This window comes from Tympanuchus pallidicinctus, unplaced genomic scaffold (genome assembly GCF_026119805.1).
Source record: "Tympanuchus pallidicinctus isolate F22 unplaced genomic scaffold, pur_lepc_1.0 scaffold5, whole genome shotgun sequence".
NCBI lineage: Eukaryota > Metazoa > Chordata > Aves > Galliformes > Phasianidae > Tympanuchus > Tympanuchus pallidicinctus.
In genome coordinates, this window is record NW_026294769.1 from 75,013,939 (window position 1) to 75,028,251 (window position 14,313).

The 14,313-nt window shown below is 46.6% G+C and overlaps 1 protein-coding gene across 1 annotated transcript in view; it reads right to left on the bottom strand.

Annotated features, from left to right (window-relative positions):
* The window catches only part of ZC3H3 (zinc finger CCCH-type containing 3), a 156,002-nt gene that overhangs the window by 4,484 nt on the left and 137,205 nt on the right, over positions 1–14,313 (bottom strand). The window contains exons 10-11 of the mRNA XM_052703605.1: positions 10,133–10,302; positions 8,649–8,857 (exon numbers count right to left, since the gene is read on the bottom strand). Coding sequence (XP_052559565.1) covers positions 8,649–8,857; positions 10,133–10,302 — 379 coding nt within the window. The remainder of the gene's footprint in view (positions 1–8,648; positions 8,858–10,132; positions 10,303–14,313) is intronic.

Consider the following 14,313-nt stretch of genomic DNA (forward strand, 5'->3'; position numbering starts at 1 on the left):
GAGTTAGACTCAATGATCCTTATGGATCCCTTCTTATCTGGGATATTATATGATTCAGTTTTCCACCATCCCAGCAATTTGGGCTGTGCAGCATGGTATTCCCATTGGGTATAGCAGAAGAGGTGCAATGCTGTTGCCCATCAACACCAAATGGGAGAATCATAGAATCCTTTGAGTTGGAAGGGGTTCTTAGAGATCATCTAGTCCAACTCCTTTACAACGGACAGGGACACCTACAGCTAGATCAGGTTGCTCAGAGCTTGATGATCCTGAATGCATCCAGGAACAGGGCTTCCACCTCCTCTCTGGGCAACCTGTTCCAGTGCCTCACCACCCTTACTGGAAAAAATTTCCTTATATCCAATCTAAATCTCCTCTTTTTTTAGCTTGAAACCATTTCCCCTTGTCCTGTCACAACAGATCCTGCTAAAGAATCTGTCCTCTTCTCTCTTATAGAAAGAAAATCAGCATTTCCCTATTGCTGCCCCATGAGGACCACATCCTTAATCTGATGGGAATGCCAGAAATGGTTCAATTCCCTCAATGGAGCCAAAGAAACTTCATTAGCTAATAGTGGCACAGCAGCATGAAAACCACACTTTGCAATTCAAAGCAAATATTGTTAGCAAAGGAGAAATAAAGATTTATTCTCGGGGAAGAAAAAAAAACAAAAAACCCACAGAACAGCCAACAAAACAAACAAAAAGCTAATTTTTAAATCTACCACAATTAACTTTCTGACCTGCACAGGGCAAGACTTTGATTTTAAACACATTCTTTCAAAATGATGAAGATGCTGCATTGAGAGACGTGGTTTGATGGGCATGGTAGGGGTGGGCTGGGGTTGGACTTGATGATCCTGATGGTCTTATCCAAGTTTAATGATTCTATGATTCTGTAAGTCGGCATGGTGGGGATGGGCTGATAATTGGACTTGGTGATCTTGGTGGTCTTTTCCAACCTTGATGATTCTATGATTCTATAAGTGGGCATGGTGGAGATGGGCTGATAATTGGTCTTGATGATCTTGGTGGTCTTTTCCAACCTTAATGATTCTACGAGAAATTGCAGCAGGGCTGTAAAGGTGAGTAGTAATGAAATAAAACCAAAGCACTCTGTGGGCGAGCAACTCAGTGCAGGCAGAGCTCAGTTTCCCACTTTGACTCTTGGATGGAGATGGTCGTATTGCTGCTCCTGCAAAGGATGGGGGGACCTCATCAAGAAGTCGGCCCCATGCTGGCAGACAGAACTACATTTTCTGCTTTTGTGCATGGTAGATTCTGCAAATGGCGTGATCAATCTTGGGTCGCATCTCGCGCTCCTTCACTCTCTCCCAGCTCCCCCCCTTGCGTTTCGGGAGCGACGCAATCCATCTTCCAGGAACCAGGTATATAATTTCTAGTTAGCGAAAGCAGGGATAAGAAGCCCCTTTTTCATTACGATGATTGAACTGCTTCCAAAGAGAGGAGCAGGGCTGGATCACGAGCCCGGCGCGCAGAGCCGAGTTGCTTTTGCTGAGCTTGTCAGCCTCGCTGGAGAATTAGGACTTCCAGCATTCTTCCTTTTGATGAAAATCAACATTTATTTTGCCTAAGCCTAAGAAGGTGTCAGGCAGATGGAGAAACTTGCCACTCTTCGCTGGGAGAAGGGAGTGAAAGAAGGAAATCTAATAGAAATATATTATCAAGTCCGAGGAGTGGACACGGCAGTAAATCACACTTCAGGTGGCACCATTATATTTTTCAATAAAACCAGGCTTCCCCCAGACATATCCTTGCCAGGAGGCTCCAGCTGCACCCAAGTTAAACAAAATTTGCTTCAACCAGATGCTGAGATAAGGGGAAGAAGATTTAAAGGGATTTAAAGGGGCACTGCCGATGGGGAAGTCCCCTGGATGGGGGACAAAAGGAGGTGGCTCTGGTCCCTGTCCCCAGATCCCCTCTTTGCTGATGGCTGAGTGTTGAAAAATGATTTTCTACTGCATTTCTGATGTTGGGAGACAGGGCATGGAACCAGATTGGGAAAGGAACAGCAGCCAAAAACATTCTGCATCTGCTGGGGACCACATGACAGCTCTGCTCCATGCGTAGAAGATGCCCAAATCGTGAAGCGATGGGATGCAGGGAAGATGAATAGCATTGAGAAAGCTCGCTAACAGCTTTCCAAATTCCTCCACCAAAGTATAAAAAGCCTTGCCAGAGAGAAAGCTGGTTGTTAGAAGGATGCATTCCCACTCTCCAAGCAATTTGGAGGTACATTTTGCCTCCATCTCTCTCCCAGCCTGAGAGACTCGTCCTTTGCTGCACCCAGTCAGGCTCTGTATAGGGCCCAAAAATAAACCCTTAGGAGCTCCCCTTTGGTGAATGAGACAGCTGCAGTTAGCAGAAGAGTGGTGCTTTGACCACATTCCAGTTATTAATACAATGGGAAGCAAAGAGAATGCTCAGAACACCAACATACATCCCAGCACTTCCCAGTTGATGCACAATCTGGAGGGAGAAATTTCTGCTTTTCTCACCAAAATCCCACATACATTTTTTCACCCAGCCAGGAAAAACATCTTTTACCTGCTCCCCAGCCACCTCATCTGTCATGCTGATTACAAGGAGGTTTGATCCTGGACAATACCAAGGCTGCCTCCTAGCCTGTGTGTGATGTACAAAGCAATTTCCCATGCCATTGTGTGCAGTGGAAGTATGCAGGAAGGAATAAATCATTGCACTTGAGATACACACAGATGGAGATAATGAATACATACGATGCCATAGGGTGGAAACTACCCTTGCACTTAACCCTGCAGCCTGAGAACTACACTAAATCCATCCAGTGAGAAGAACTTTACCAAAAACTCACCCTGGTGCTATTCCATCAAAAACTCGTGCTCCTCAAGAAAGGCTTCAAGGCTGAGATGTTAGGAGAAGCTCTATCTAGATGGGAAAAAGCCTCCAGTGCTTTGATGGGCAGTGCCCATCACCTGCAGCAGGACATCCTCACAGGGATGTATCATTTCTCTTTAATTCTTTCTTTTTGGAGAAAAGAAAACCAGTCATGAGAGAGGCAACCCAACCTGACCTCCTGTGTTGCTGTTGCTCCAAGAGATGAAACCCTTACCAGCTTTTCCAGCCCTGCTACATCTCATTCCCCAACCCCCCCCCACCCAAAGGAACTCCAGCTGTGAAATGCAAAGCTTGCAAACCATAAGCCACAGAAGTGGCAGAGGAATATCATTAGGACATGGGCATCACAGCGATGATTTATGGTTTGGGAGTCAATGATGACTTGGGTACAACCAAATATGGTAAATTTTACATCTGTCTTCTACTGGTGGGTTGAAGGGATGGGATTTCACCATCTCAAAGGGCTCTTCCATCTCTGGTTTTCAGGTCATTAAGTAACTCAGGGGGAAATGACAGGGCTGTAAAGTCATAGAATCGTATATGTTGCGAAGACCACTAAGACCATCAAGTTCAACCATCAGCCCAATACCACCATACCACTAAACCATGTCCTTCAGTGCCACATTCACCCTTTACTTGAAAATCTCCAGGGATGGTGACTCTGCCACCTTCCTGGAGAATTGGAAACACACAGGCATTTGAGTCCAGGCTGGGAAATCATAATGAATATTTTCAGATGCGGGATGAGACAGAGGCTTCCAATTTAGATGGAGAGCCCCATCAGAAAAAGTCACAGCACTCATCAGGTTTACTGGAAGTTTCAATTAAACTGGCCATTTTACAATTAAGAAAATTAAATAACCCTAAGGAATAATCCTAAGGAACACAGTCCTCAGCCAGACCAATGATTTGGCCCCACAACTTGAGCTTCTCACCTTTATGTGGGTGCCTATGAGACATGGACCAAGCAGGGGTATAGCAAAAAGTCATGAGCTACTGTCACCTTTTGGGTGATGCACCAAGCAAGACCTGCAGGAAAGTTCCTTAGAAGTTAGGAGGCCCACCAAAGAGCTTCTACAGCACCAGCAGTTGGGGAGACCCATCAGGACCCAGTCCTACTAAGAAATGGGGTTCTGGTAACGTAAGGAGTTTGGAGGAGGGATATACAGAACACGAGCAGGAATTGGCAAGACTGTGCCAGTGCACAGTTGGACTTGATGATCTTGGAGGTCATTCCCAACCTTTACGATGCTATGAGTGGGCACAGCAGTGAGGGGCTGACGGTTGGATTTGATGATCTTAGAGGTCTTTTCCAATCTTGATGACTCCAACGAGGAGCTTCCCTATGTCAGGCTGTAGGAAGCAGCCCATTTCAGGAGGCGATCCTACCTAATGAAGAGGTCACAGAGGTGGATCAGTTACAGGTGCAGTGGCCAAGATTCTTTCCAAAAACAGGCAATGATCCTAAGGGAGGGCCAAGGTCTCTGTTCCACCATATACACGACCAGCCAGGACTCAGATCCTCAGAGAAGTCCAAGGCAGCTCAGACACCTCCTGAAGGTAACCAGGATGGAAAACAGAGGATTGGGGTTTTCTCACTGAAGAAGAGATTAACAAACACACTGGAGCAAGTCCAGTGGAGGCCTCCAAGATGGCTGGGGCTGAACATCAAGGAGATGCTTTTGACAACACTAAAAAAAAAACAACAGTTCCCTGAATTTTACCCATAATATCTTCTCCCAGGTCCTAACAAGAGGAACAAACTGTAGTGCTGGCTGCCATTATCTTTGCATCACTCCTTTCCACCCAACCCTTCCATCACCTACATCTAGAAAGCAGATGCTTTCTAGAAGGCTTCGGGGCATCTTCTGTCACTCAGTCCGAAGGGTTGTTTTGGCATCTGCCTCATCCAGCTGCCAAAATAAAGAGTTTTATCAGAATCAAAGAGCTTGTGATGGAAGGAATGCTGAAGGGGACGCTGCAGGTGGTGAAGAATCATGGGACCCTCCACATGGCATCCCATTGGGATTCTTGATGTGAGGGGAACCAATCACAGTCATGTAAAGGGCTGGCAGCCAGCAGAAGAGGACATGTCTGGGTCCAACATCATGGGGTTGCCATCCCATGCAGCTCCATGGTCATGGCAAAGCAGGAAACACAGCACGGATTTGGGTTTGGGAGGGTAGCCAAGGGGGATTTGCGTTTTCAAAGTTATTCCTCCAGAAGTGAAAGCTGTAAACAAAAATAGAAGCGCTGCACCTCAATGAATTCCTCCAAAGCAAAAGTGTTTGAGCGTGCTCAGCGGAGCCGTTAAAAAAGACTGTAGCGAGCATCTTCCATTAACGTTACGACCGTGAAATATGACAATAAAATGATAGCCGTATGGTCGCAAATTTGCAGCCCGCCGAGTTGCTAGGGGTTTATCGTCACTCAAACGTGCAGAGAGCTGTAAAATGTTTACAGAAAGGGTCGTTTGCAGCTATAAAATCCTCTTTTCTCTCCTAAACAAGGCTGAGTGGAGCCATTTACAAACCCCTGAATGTTCATCGGGGGAGAGGGGAACATCTGTTCTCTCCAGGAGTTTTCAGTGATCTTCTCGAACAAATTAACTAAAATGGGTGCTTTCTAATTAAATTAGCACTCGATTGGAATGGTTTGCATTGGTGCGCTTGCTTACAATTAGCGCGGGGAGGCCAGTTAGGCTCCAGCATAAGCTATTTTAACTGGAAGGTGAAATATGGAAGTGCCCATTACCTGCATGCATCTACCAGAGGGGCTGGGATGCTTGTGCACCCTCTGGCTCAACCCTCCCAAGCATAGAACAAAGCAAACAGGATGGGAACGCACCAAGAGCTCATCCCAACCACAGGGTTTCCATCAGCAGGTTGATTCCCATGTGAGGACAGCAATCCATGTCCCTCCTTTCCAGTCCCATTTTCACATATCCCAAGTCTACAGACGCACACCAAGACCCCGCAAGCTCACACCAAGCCTGTTGCCCAGGTTGGTCCCTAAAAGTCATCTCCAAACACTTATTGCACCTGCTTCTCTTACACACAGCACTTTTCTCCCTTCCTCCTGTTCTTGTTAGAATTGAAAGCGCATTTTCTCAAATTGTGACTGTTTAACCAAGCAATTCAGATCACTCTGTAATAATAACCTGTCCTCCTTTTTATTTACCATCCCACCAATTTGTATGTCACCATCAGGGTGTGCACGCAGAAAGTGAAAATCATCACTGTGCTCCACATACAGGCATCTCTTGCTAAATGTGGTGGGGAGAGCACAGATCCCAAAACAGCATCACAGATAAAATCACAGAATCACAGAATTGTAGGGGTTGGAAGGGACATCTAGAGAATATCTAGTCCAACCCCCCTGATAAAGCAGATTCCCTACAGTAGAATCATAGATTCATTAAAAGACCTCCAAGACACCCAAATCCAATCTCCACCGTGCCCAATAACCATGTCCCTCAGTGCCACATCTCTACAGTTTTTGAACTCCAGGTAAACACCCCCCTCTGAACCCCACCACTTCCCTGGGCAGCCTGTGTCAATAGGTTGCAACTACTAGATACCAACTATCCAGAGCTTCACAAGGACCAATCCTGACCATTACACACAGTACCTTAAGATACAGCCCTGGCTTTAGAGGTGATGTGGGCACTGTTAATCATTTGGGTCCTTTCACAATATCAGCATCCTCTTGGCATGATCAGGATGACAGTCCTTCAGTGGCCAAGGGTCCTTTCCTCCCATCAGGCTATAGCTATTATTGTGTCCCTGGGACCCTTTGTGTGTACTGGGATGAATCTTAAATCACTGAATGCATCTCAGTGATAGGAATGGGCAAACCTGAGTACCCAGCAGGGGAGGGTCGGGTTGCACATCAGAAGAATGTTCTTCACCAAGTGGATGGTTGGACACTGAACAGGTTTCCGAGGGAAGTGGTCATGGCACTGAGATTGCCAGAGTTCAAGAAACATCTGGACAATGCTTTCAGACGTATAGTCTGATTTTGGGGTGGTCTTGTGTGAAGACAGGAGCTGGACTCAATGATCTTTTAGTGGGCAAGGTGGGGGTGCGTTGATGGTTGAACTTGATAATCTCAGTGGTCTTTTTCAACCTTAATGATTCTATAATTCTATTCTATGATCTTTATGGATTCCTTCAAACTCGGAATATTCTATGACTCTATAATTCTATGACCCTCACATCTACCCCAGACCAATCACGAACAACCCTTGCAGCTCTTTGGAAAGGAAACTGATTGTTCTACAGATATCTGTGATTCCTTCCTTGCTTTCCTTTCCCTGCTGAAAGGCCATGTACCCACTGCAGCACACAGCTGAGCAGTCATCCCTGCTTGCCTGTGACTCCAGGAATATGTTGCTAAGCCTGGGAATTTTCTTCCTGACAGCGCTGAGGCATCTCAGACCTCCTTGGCTTGAAGAGGGGTTTGCACTTGGCTGCTGAGCAACTCAGCCTCCACTTACAGAGGAAAGTGCAAATGCCCTGGTGCTGAATTCAACCCTTGTCCCAGCAGGATCCTGCTCCTGGGTTGGAGGATGCAGGAGATCAAGGACAGGGAAAGAAGCTCAGATGTTTTTTCTAGCCTTTCCCTTCACAGTAAGCCACACTGTATGAATTTCATCCTATGTCTCCATTGCCAGAGAATGAGACAGATCTCTCCAACTCAATAGACTTCCCCTGTTTCAGAATCACAGAATCATTTAGGTTGAGAAAGATCACTAAGGTCATCTAGTCCAACCATCAGCCTCTCACCTCCATGCCCTTGTCCACAGCTAGACAAAAAAAATTACAGGTCATCTTTGAAGCTGTTCTGTCTTTCTATCAAACTCTCCCTGATCTCACCTCAAGCTGAAATGACAACTTGCTGCTACAAAATGTTTTAATTTTTGAGCCCACCCTGCTCTCTTCAGAGTTCAGGAGATGCAACTGTTGCACATCCCTCTCATGGAGAGGACACAGTGCAAAACATAAAGCAACGTCCAGCCAAAATGTCCAGAGTTGGAAATCATAGAATCACAGAATGGCCAGGGTTGGAAGGGACCTCAAGGATCATGAATCTCCAACCCCCCTGCCACATGCAGGGCCACCAAACTCCACATTTAATACCAGACCAGGTTGCCCAGGGCCCGATCCAACCTGGCCTTGAACACTTCCAGGGATGGGGCATCCACAGCCTCTCTGGGCAGCCTGTTCCAGCACCTCACCACTGTCATTGTAAAGAACTTCTCCCTGACATCCAACCTAAATCTTCCTTCCCTCAACTTAAAACCATTTCCCCTTGTCCTGCTGTTATCTACCCTTTCAAAGAGTTGATTCCCCTTCTGTATATAGGCTCCCTTTAAGGTACTGAAAGGCTGCAATGAGACAGCCTTCTTTTCTCTAGGCTGAACAAGCCCAGCCTGTCTTCGTAGGGGAGATGCTCCGAAGACAGGCTGAGAAATGACCAAGTATGTTCCCAATGGAGCAGCTCCAAGGCACAAAATGAGGATATTAGGTTCTGCTTTGCCCTGCACTGTATCTCCATCACCTGTGGACATATCTGGATCTCCCCAAAGCACCCCAAAATCCCCTACCTTCCGACTGAGCTGCTGTTGGAGCCAGCACTTAGAGGACTGGAGACTCATCCCACAAAAACACATGGATAACTGCGGGGAAAAACTTTCCTCGATGGTGATTTAAGGCAGCCCAGAGCACATCCAGTCCAAGTACTTCCTACCTGGTTCATCCATTGGTTCATCCTCATCCCTCTCCACTTTGCATTTCTTATCACCCGGAGAGGTTGAGGACTGGAGGGAGATGAAGGATGGCAGCTTCTGCAGACAGCTGCTTCGAGAGGTGTCCTCTTCTTTCCAAAACTTCACATCCTCCTCCATGCTGGAGGGTCCAGGCACTTCCCCATCATGAGAGAGTTGAACTGGATCATTCCTAGAGTAGGAATACACACAAAAAAATTAATAATGGAAAATAAAACAATCCCTTCCTGGCAGTGCTGAAGTGCATGGAGTGGAGCAGCAGAGCAGCACGTGGAGGATTTCTGGGCTTCATCCCAGGCTGATCCTTGTCTCTGATTTCTGGTAAGTGCAGATAACATGACAGTTCAGCTCGTTTGATATCTCTGATGACGGTGCTAAGAAAGGAAAGCAACCCCCTGGGCAGCATACGAGCACTGCAAGCTGCCACAGGGCACCTAAAAAGAGCAAGGAGCTATTTTGCACCTCATTCACATGGGGGATGTGAGCTCGGTATCATTTCAAGGCTCTTCTGTCACCCAGAGAGCCTGCTGAGTGCTTGGCCCCTCTGCTACCATACAAGGTAGGGCTGGGATGGGGATGATGGCAGCAGAGTGGCAAAGAACCCCAAGCTGGTGTTTTCTTCTCCTTCTAACCAGGACTTTTAGAGAAATTTAGGGGTTTATAGTCCCATTTAAGTTTGGCTTTCATTTTCACGACATTTAAAGCGTTTCAATTCAAGGAGTAAAACTTGTGGCAGAGGGTGGAGGAAGTCAACTCAGGTTGGATATTAGGAGAAATTTCTTCTCAAAACGAGTGGTAACGCATTGGCACAGGCTGCCCAGGAAGAGGTGAAGGTCCCTGAAGGTGCTCAAGAAGCACAGAGGTATGGTTAGTAGTCATGGTGGGGATGGGTCAACAGTTGGGCCTGACGTTCATAGTGGTCTTTTAAAACCTGAACAGTTATATGATTCTATGATCTTGGCAGTGATAGCACAGGATGAAGCTTGGGGTAGCCTGAAGCACAACAAATCACCAACACCACAACCTCTAAAAGGTTTGGAGAGATGCTACACACTCATAGTTGCTGCCATGATTAACCAAGAACACAAGCCAGTCTCTACCAGAACTCCTCCATCTCCCAGGTGGACATTCTACAAAAGCCTCAGAGATGCCTGAAGGTGCCAAAAATTTGGGCAGCACATTTCTAAGAGCAAGGATACTCACATTCTGATGGCATGAACAAATCATAGGGCAGTGAGATGCAAGCAATCCCCATGGTCCTCCCCTTCAGCTGTGCTTCAAGATCTTTTGGAGACCTGATCCATTTACCCTTCTATCAAGAAGGCACTGCAGTAACTCACGTCACTGTCATCTTAAAGTAAATCAGCATGCACACAGATATGTGTATCCATAAGAAGCAGTCTGAGAACACAATGGTTTAAATGCAGTTTCTTCTGCTCTTTCCTACCTGTTTGTCTCCTCCCAGAGCCGTCTGCACTTGGAGGGGGAGTCTTCACCAGCACAGTTCCCCGGTGAGTGACGTTTCTTTTTCGGGTGCAGCAGCTTGCAGCAGGCGCCCCTGGGGCAGATGCCTTTCTTGGCAAAGTCTGGGCAAACCAGCGTGTGCTTCTTCTTGCACTGGGAGGGAGAAAAAAGAGAGGCATTGGGAAATGTCTTTGTTGAAGTCTCTGCGAGAAACATGAGTTCCCAAAGTCGGTCTCCTTCAGGTGGCACAACTCATTGCTAAAAGCAGAGAAGGATGTGCTGGTGCTTTCTCCTCCACACCAAATGCATTATTTCACATCAAAATATTATGTCAAAATATTAACCTCTTCCAGAAGATGCTACACATTCACACATTCCTTTCTCAACACCTGACTTTACAGACCCAAAATGCCAAAATTTGGATAGCAATCACCCCTGAGGAGATGGCACTGATGGTCTCAGTAGGTTAACAGAGGTGGAAAAGCCAGTTTCAGACAGCACACTGGAGTATAAAATTTTCCATTCCAAGTTTGTGACCTCCCTTGGTCAATGGAGAAGGAGTATGAAAGGAACAAAGCACGTCCCTTTTTTACTTCAAAATGTGCCTATTTGGGGACTGTTGCCTCCTTGCCAAAGGAGGAGCTGGAGCTCAACCTATGGTTTCCAGAGCAATGCTCACAGAGGGAATCAGCAGCAAAGAGAAGTCTGCAGAACTCACCAGATGGGTGTTCGTCTGGGAAATGGCAATTTTTGGCACATGAAAAGGCAGCAAGGCAGAAGAGGTAGCTTTGGACGTGATTTCTAACTAGAAAAGTTGGTTGGCTTAAGGGAGAATGACCAGCCTCTCCACCTCCAACACTGGGATACCACCACCCAAGGGACTGTCTCACTCTGCTCTGTGTTGTGTGGCCTCACCTCGAGCACCGGATGCAATTTAGGAACAGAAGGACATAAAACTGTCCTAAGCAAAGCTATGAAAGTGGGAAAGGGTCTGGTGGGAAGATGTATGAGGATCAGCTGAAGTCCCTTGGTTTGTTCAGCCCAGTGCAGACAAGACTGAGAGGAGGTGTTATGGTGGCCTACAGACAACCCATAACAATTCTGGTCACAGCAGCAGGATCTGAGGGAAAGGCATGGAGTTGAGTCAGGGGAGGGTCAAGTTGAGAAAAGGTGGTGGTGGGTATGGAACCCCCCAAGGGTGGTGGTCGCAGATCCAAACTCAAGTTTAAGGTGTGTTTGGACAATGCTCTCAGACATAGGGTTTGGATTTTGAGTGGTCCCATGTGGGGCTGGGAGTTGGACTCGATCATTCTTACAGGTCTCTTCCAACTCAGGATATTCCATGATTTTATGATTCAAAGATCCTTGTGAGTCCCTCCCAACTCAAAGCATTCTATGGTTCTACAGATGCTGCCTTACCTGACCATTCACACTACAAAAACTCCTTGCTCCAGGACAGCAAAGACACTAAAATTTTGCACAAATTTCAGAGAAAGCAGAAAAATCCATGGAAAGAGAAAGTTTGCAGAATGACCAGTAGACCGATGACCAATAGAAATGCATCTTCCCGCAACAGGGAATCACAAGATGTGGGTGAGCTCCTGCCCTTTTAATACCCCCAAAGTGGAGCTGTATGGAAGCAGCCCCCTGCGGTGACCTTTGGGAGGGAATGGCAACCCTGCTGAGTTGCAGGAGTGAGGGGACTCTTCTTGAAAGGGCAATGGGGTCTGGCAGCTCAAGGCAATCAAGGGTCTGCCAACATCAGCAGTGGAGAGAGGAACTCGACAGCTAGAGGCTGGCACAGCAGGAGGGCTAGGGAGCCGGACAGATACACCAACATCAGCTCTGTGGGGTGCAAGAACCAGGAGGAGGGCTAAAATTCATCAAAAACAGCTCCAAGCACTTTCCCTCTCTATTTCAAGGAGCTTCCATGATGTTATATCAATTGATAGGTAGCATGAAAGCAGAGCATCTCCAAATAGTGCTCAAGGTTTGCCATGACTCCAAAATCCCACTGCTCTATCCCACCCAACCGGTGCTGGAAAATCAACACTGAAGACAATCCCCTGTAGGCAAGGTGTCAGCTCTCATTGAATCATGGAAGTATTAATGTTGGAAAGATCACTAAGGTCATTTAGTCCAAACATCAGCCCATCTCTACCATCCCATTCACAGAATCACAACATTATTCATGTTGGAAAGTCCACAAAGATCATGAACTCCAATAAAGTCTCATGAGATGGTAGGAATGGGAACTCTTATTTTTTGGTATACCATTCAACAGGGAGTATATGAAAATGAGCTCCTACAGCAACACAATGCTTCTCTTAGCCTGCTTAAGCAGTCATTATCTAAGAAAATCTAGAAAACACACTTTTATGTCAAGAAGTTTGGCAATATGGTTTTCCTTTTTTCCTTACCTTCTTCATAACTTTCCAACCTCTGGCAGCTGAAGATAAGGACCAAGAGTAAGTGCTTAGAAAAGGCAGTGATGGGGCAGCTTTAAAATAATTTTTTCCCCACATATTAGCAAGCAGGAGAACAAACATCTCAAACTGATAATTGTCTTAAAAAAATAAGAGGAACAAAATGGGCTGAGTAGGGAATGGACCAAGAAAAACATCCCTGAAGGTGATCAAGAAATGTGTAGATATGGCAATGGTAGGAGTGGAAAATCAAGATGAGGAAAACCAAAGGATGTCACAGAGTCTCCTCCTTGGAGATCTTCAAAAGCCACTTGGGTATGGTCTTGAGTAGGCAGCTCAGAGCATCCCTGCTTGAGCAGAGTAAGGATCAGATGGACCCAGAGGTCCCATTCTGTGATTCTGTCTACGGTTCACAGCCAACCACCACCTCCGGTTCTCCATTCTTGCAATGACAGTGATGCCATAAGGACCTCTCTTGCTTCTCTCTTTGCTTCCAACAGAGCACTCTTGGTGGGTGGCTGCTCTCACATCTCAGCTTTGGCCACGTACCTATGCGGCTCTTAGACTTTGCTCACCATGAAGACAGAACAGGGCAGGTCTCACGTTTCTCACCTGAAGACCTTCAAGGCTGCTGCATCTTTTCCCAGAAGAGTGCAGGGAGACAGGAGATTCCTGCCCAGGGTGGTCCCTGGCCAAGGTCTCATAGAGCACCTGCTGCTCACCGTCCTTGGGGCTCTGCTGTATCACTTGTGTGCAAAATGAGTGCCCTCTGGGATGTCTTGGACTTGATTACACTTATGAGTCCCTTCCACCTTGAGATATTCTATGATTCAATGACTTTCAACCTGGAGAAATCGTGCTATCAGAAATGGTAGCTCATCTGTGGTTTTGCAGTTTGGTCCAGTCCAACTGATGCCCAGCTTTGCCACAGCAGTTCACCAAACAATATTTGTCAAGTTAACTCCTTATATTGATTTATTTGCTTCTCAAGCAATGCAGAAGACTTCTGCATTATTGAGAAATGCATCCCAAGTCAATTACCACTAATTATCAGCAGGGCAGCAGCTCTCCCCAGAAATGCAAAATCTTCTCTTGTGTGTCTTCCAGCACAAAAACAAATGTGGAAAGGAGAAGAGCAGGAAAAGATTCCTCACCTCGAAAAGCCACACTGATGAATCATCCTTGGAACAGTCACCACTACATCAAGGAATGATGGAGAATGACATTGATTTGGGGAAAATCCAAGAGATGCACATGGCTGCTTCTTTCCAGCTGAGAGGGACCAAGGGACAGTACCACATCCACAGATGTGTGACATGCGTGTCCCCATCCCCACCAATCCTCCACAGTGGGAGCAGGACTCGCCACATCACCATCTGGTCATTGGCTCCACTGGTGAATATACATTTAATATTAAAAAAACAAAACCGCATGCGACTAATTCCAGTGCTGTGTCCCTGGATCAGCTTTCTAATGACTTTGCCCCCTCTATTTATCTATGGGAGGGAAGGGACAGCTCTTTTTTCTCTGCCCCCGTGCCTTAAAGCCAGATGAAGTGGAGGGTTACTGTAAAGCTGCTTGCTGCTTGCCACGTGTCAGCCAGGGTGAAGCAATGGGGTGGCCGAGCGACCTCTCGCTCAGGGCCACCCGATCCCTTCCACCTGTCAGGGTGGCTAATTATACCCCGTGGGACTCCTGCCAACAGGCAGGTTGTACCATAAAAAGAGAAAAACTATCT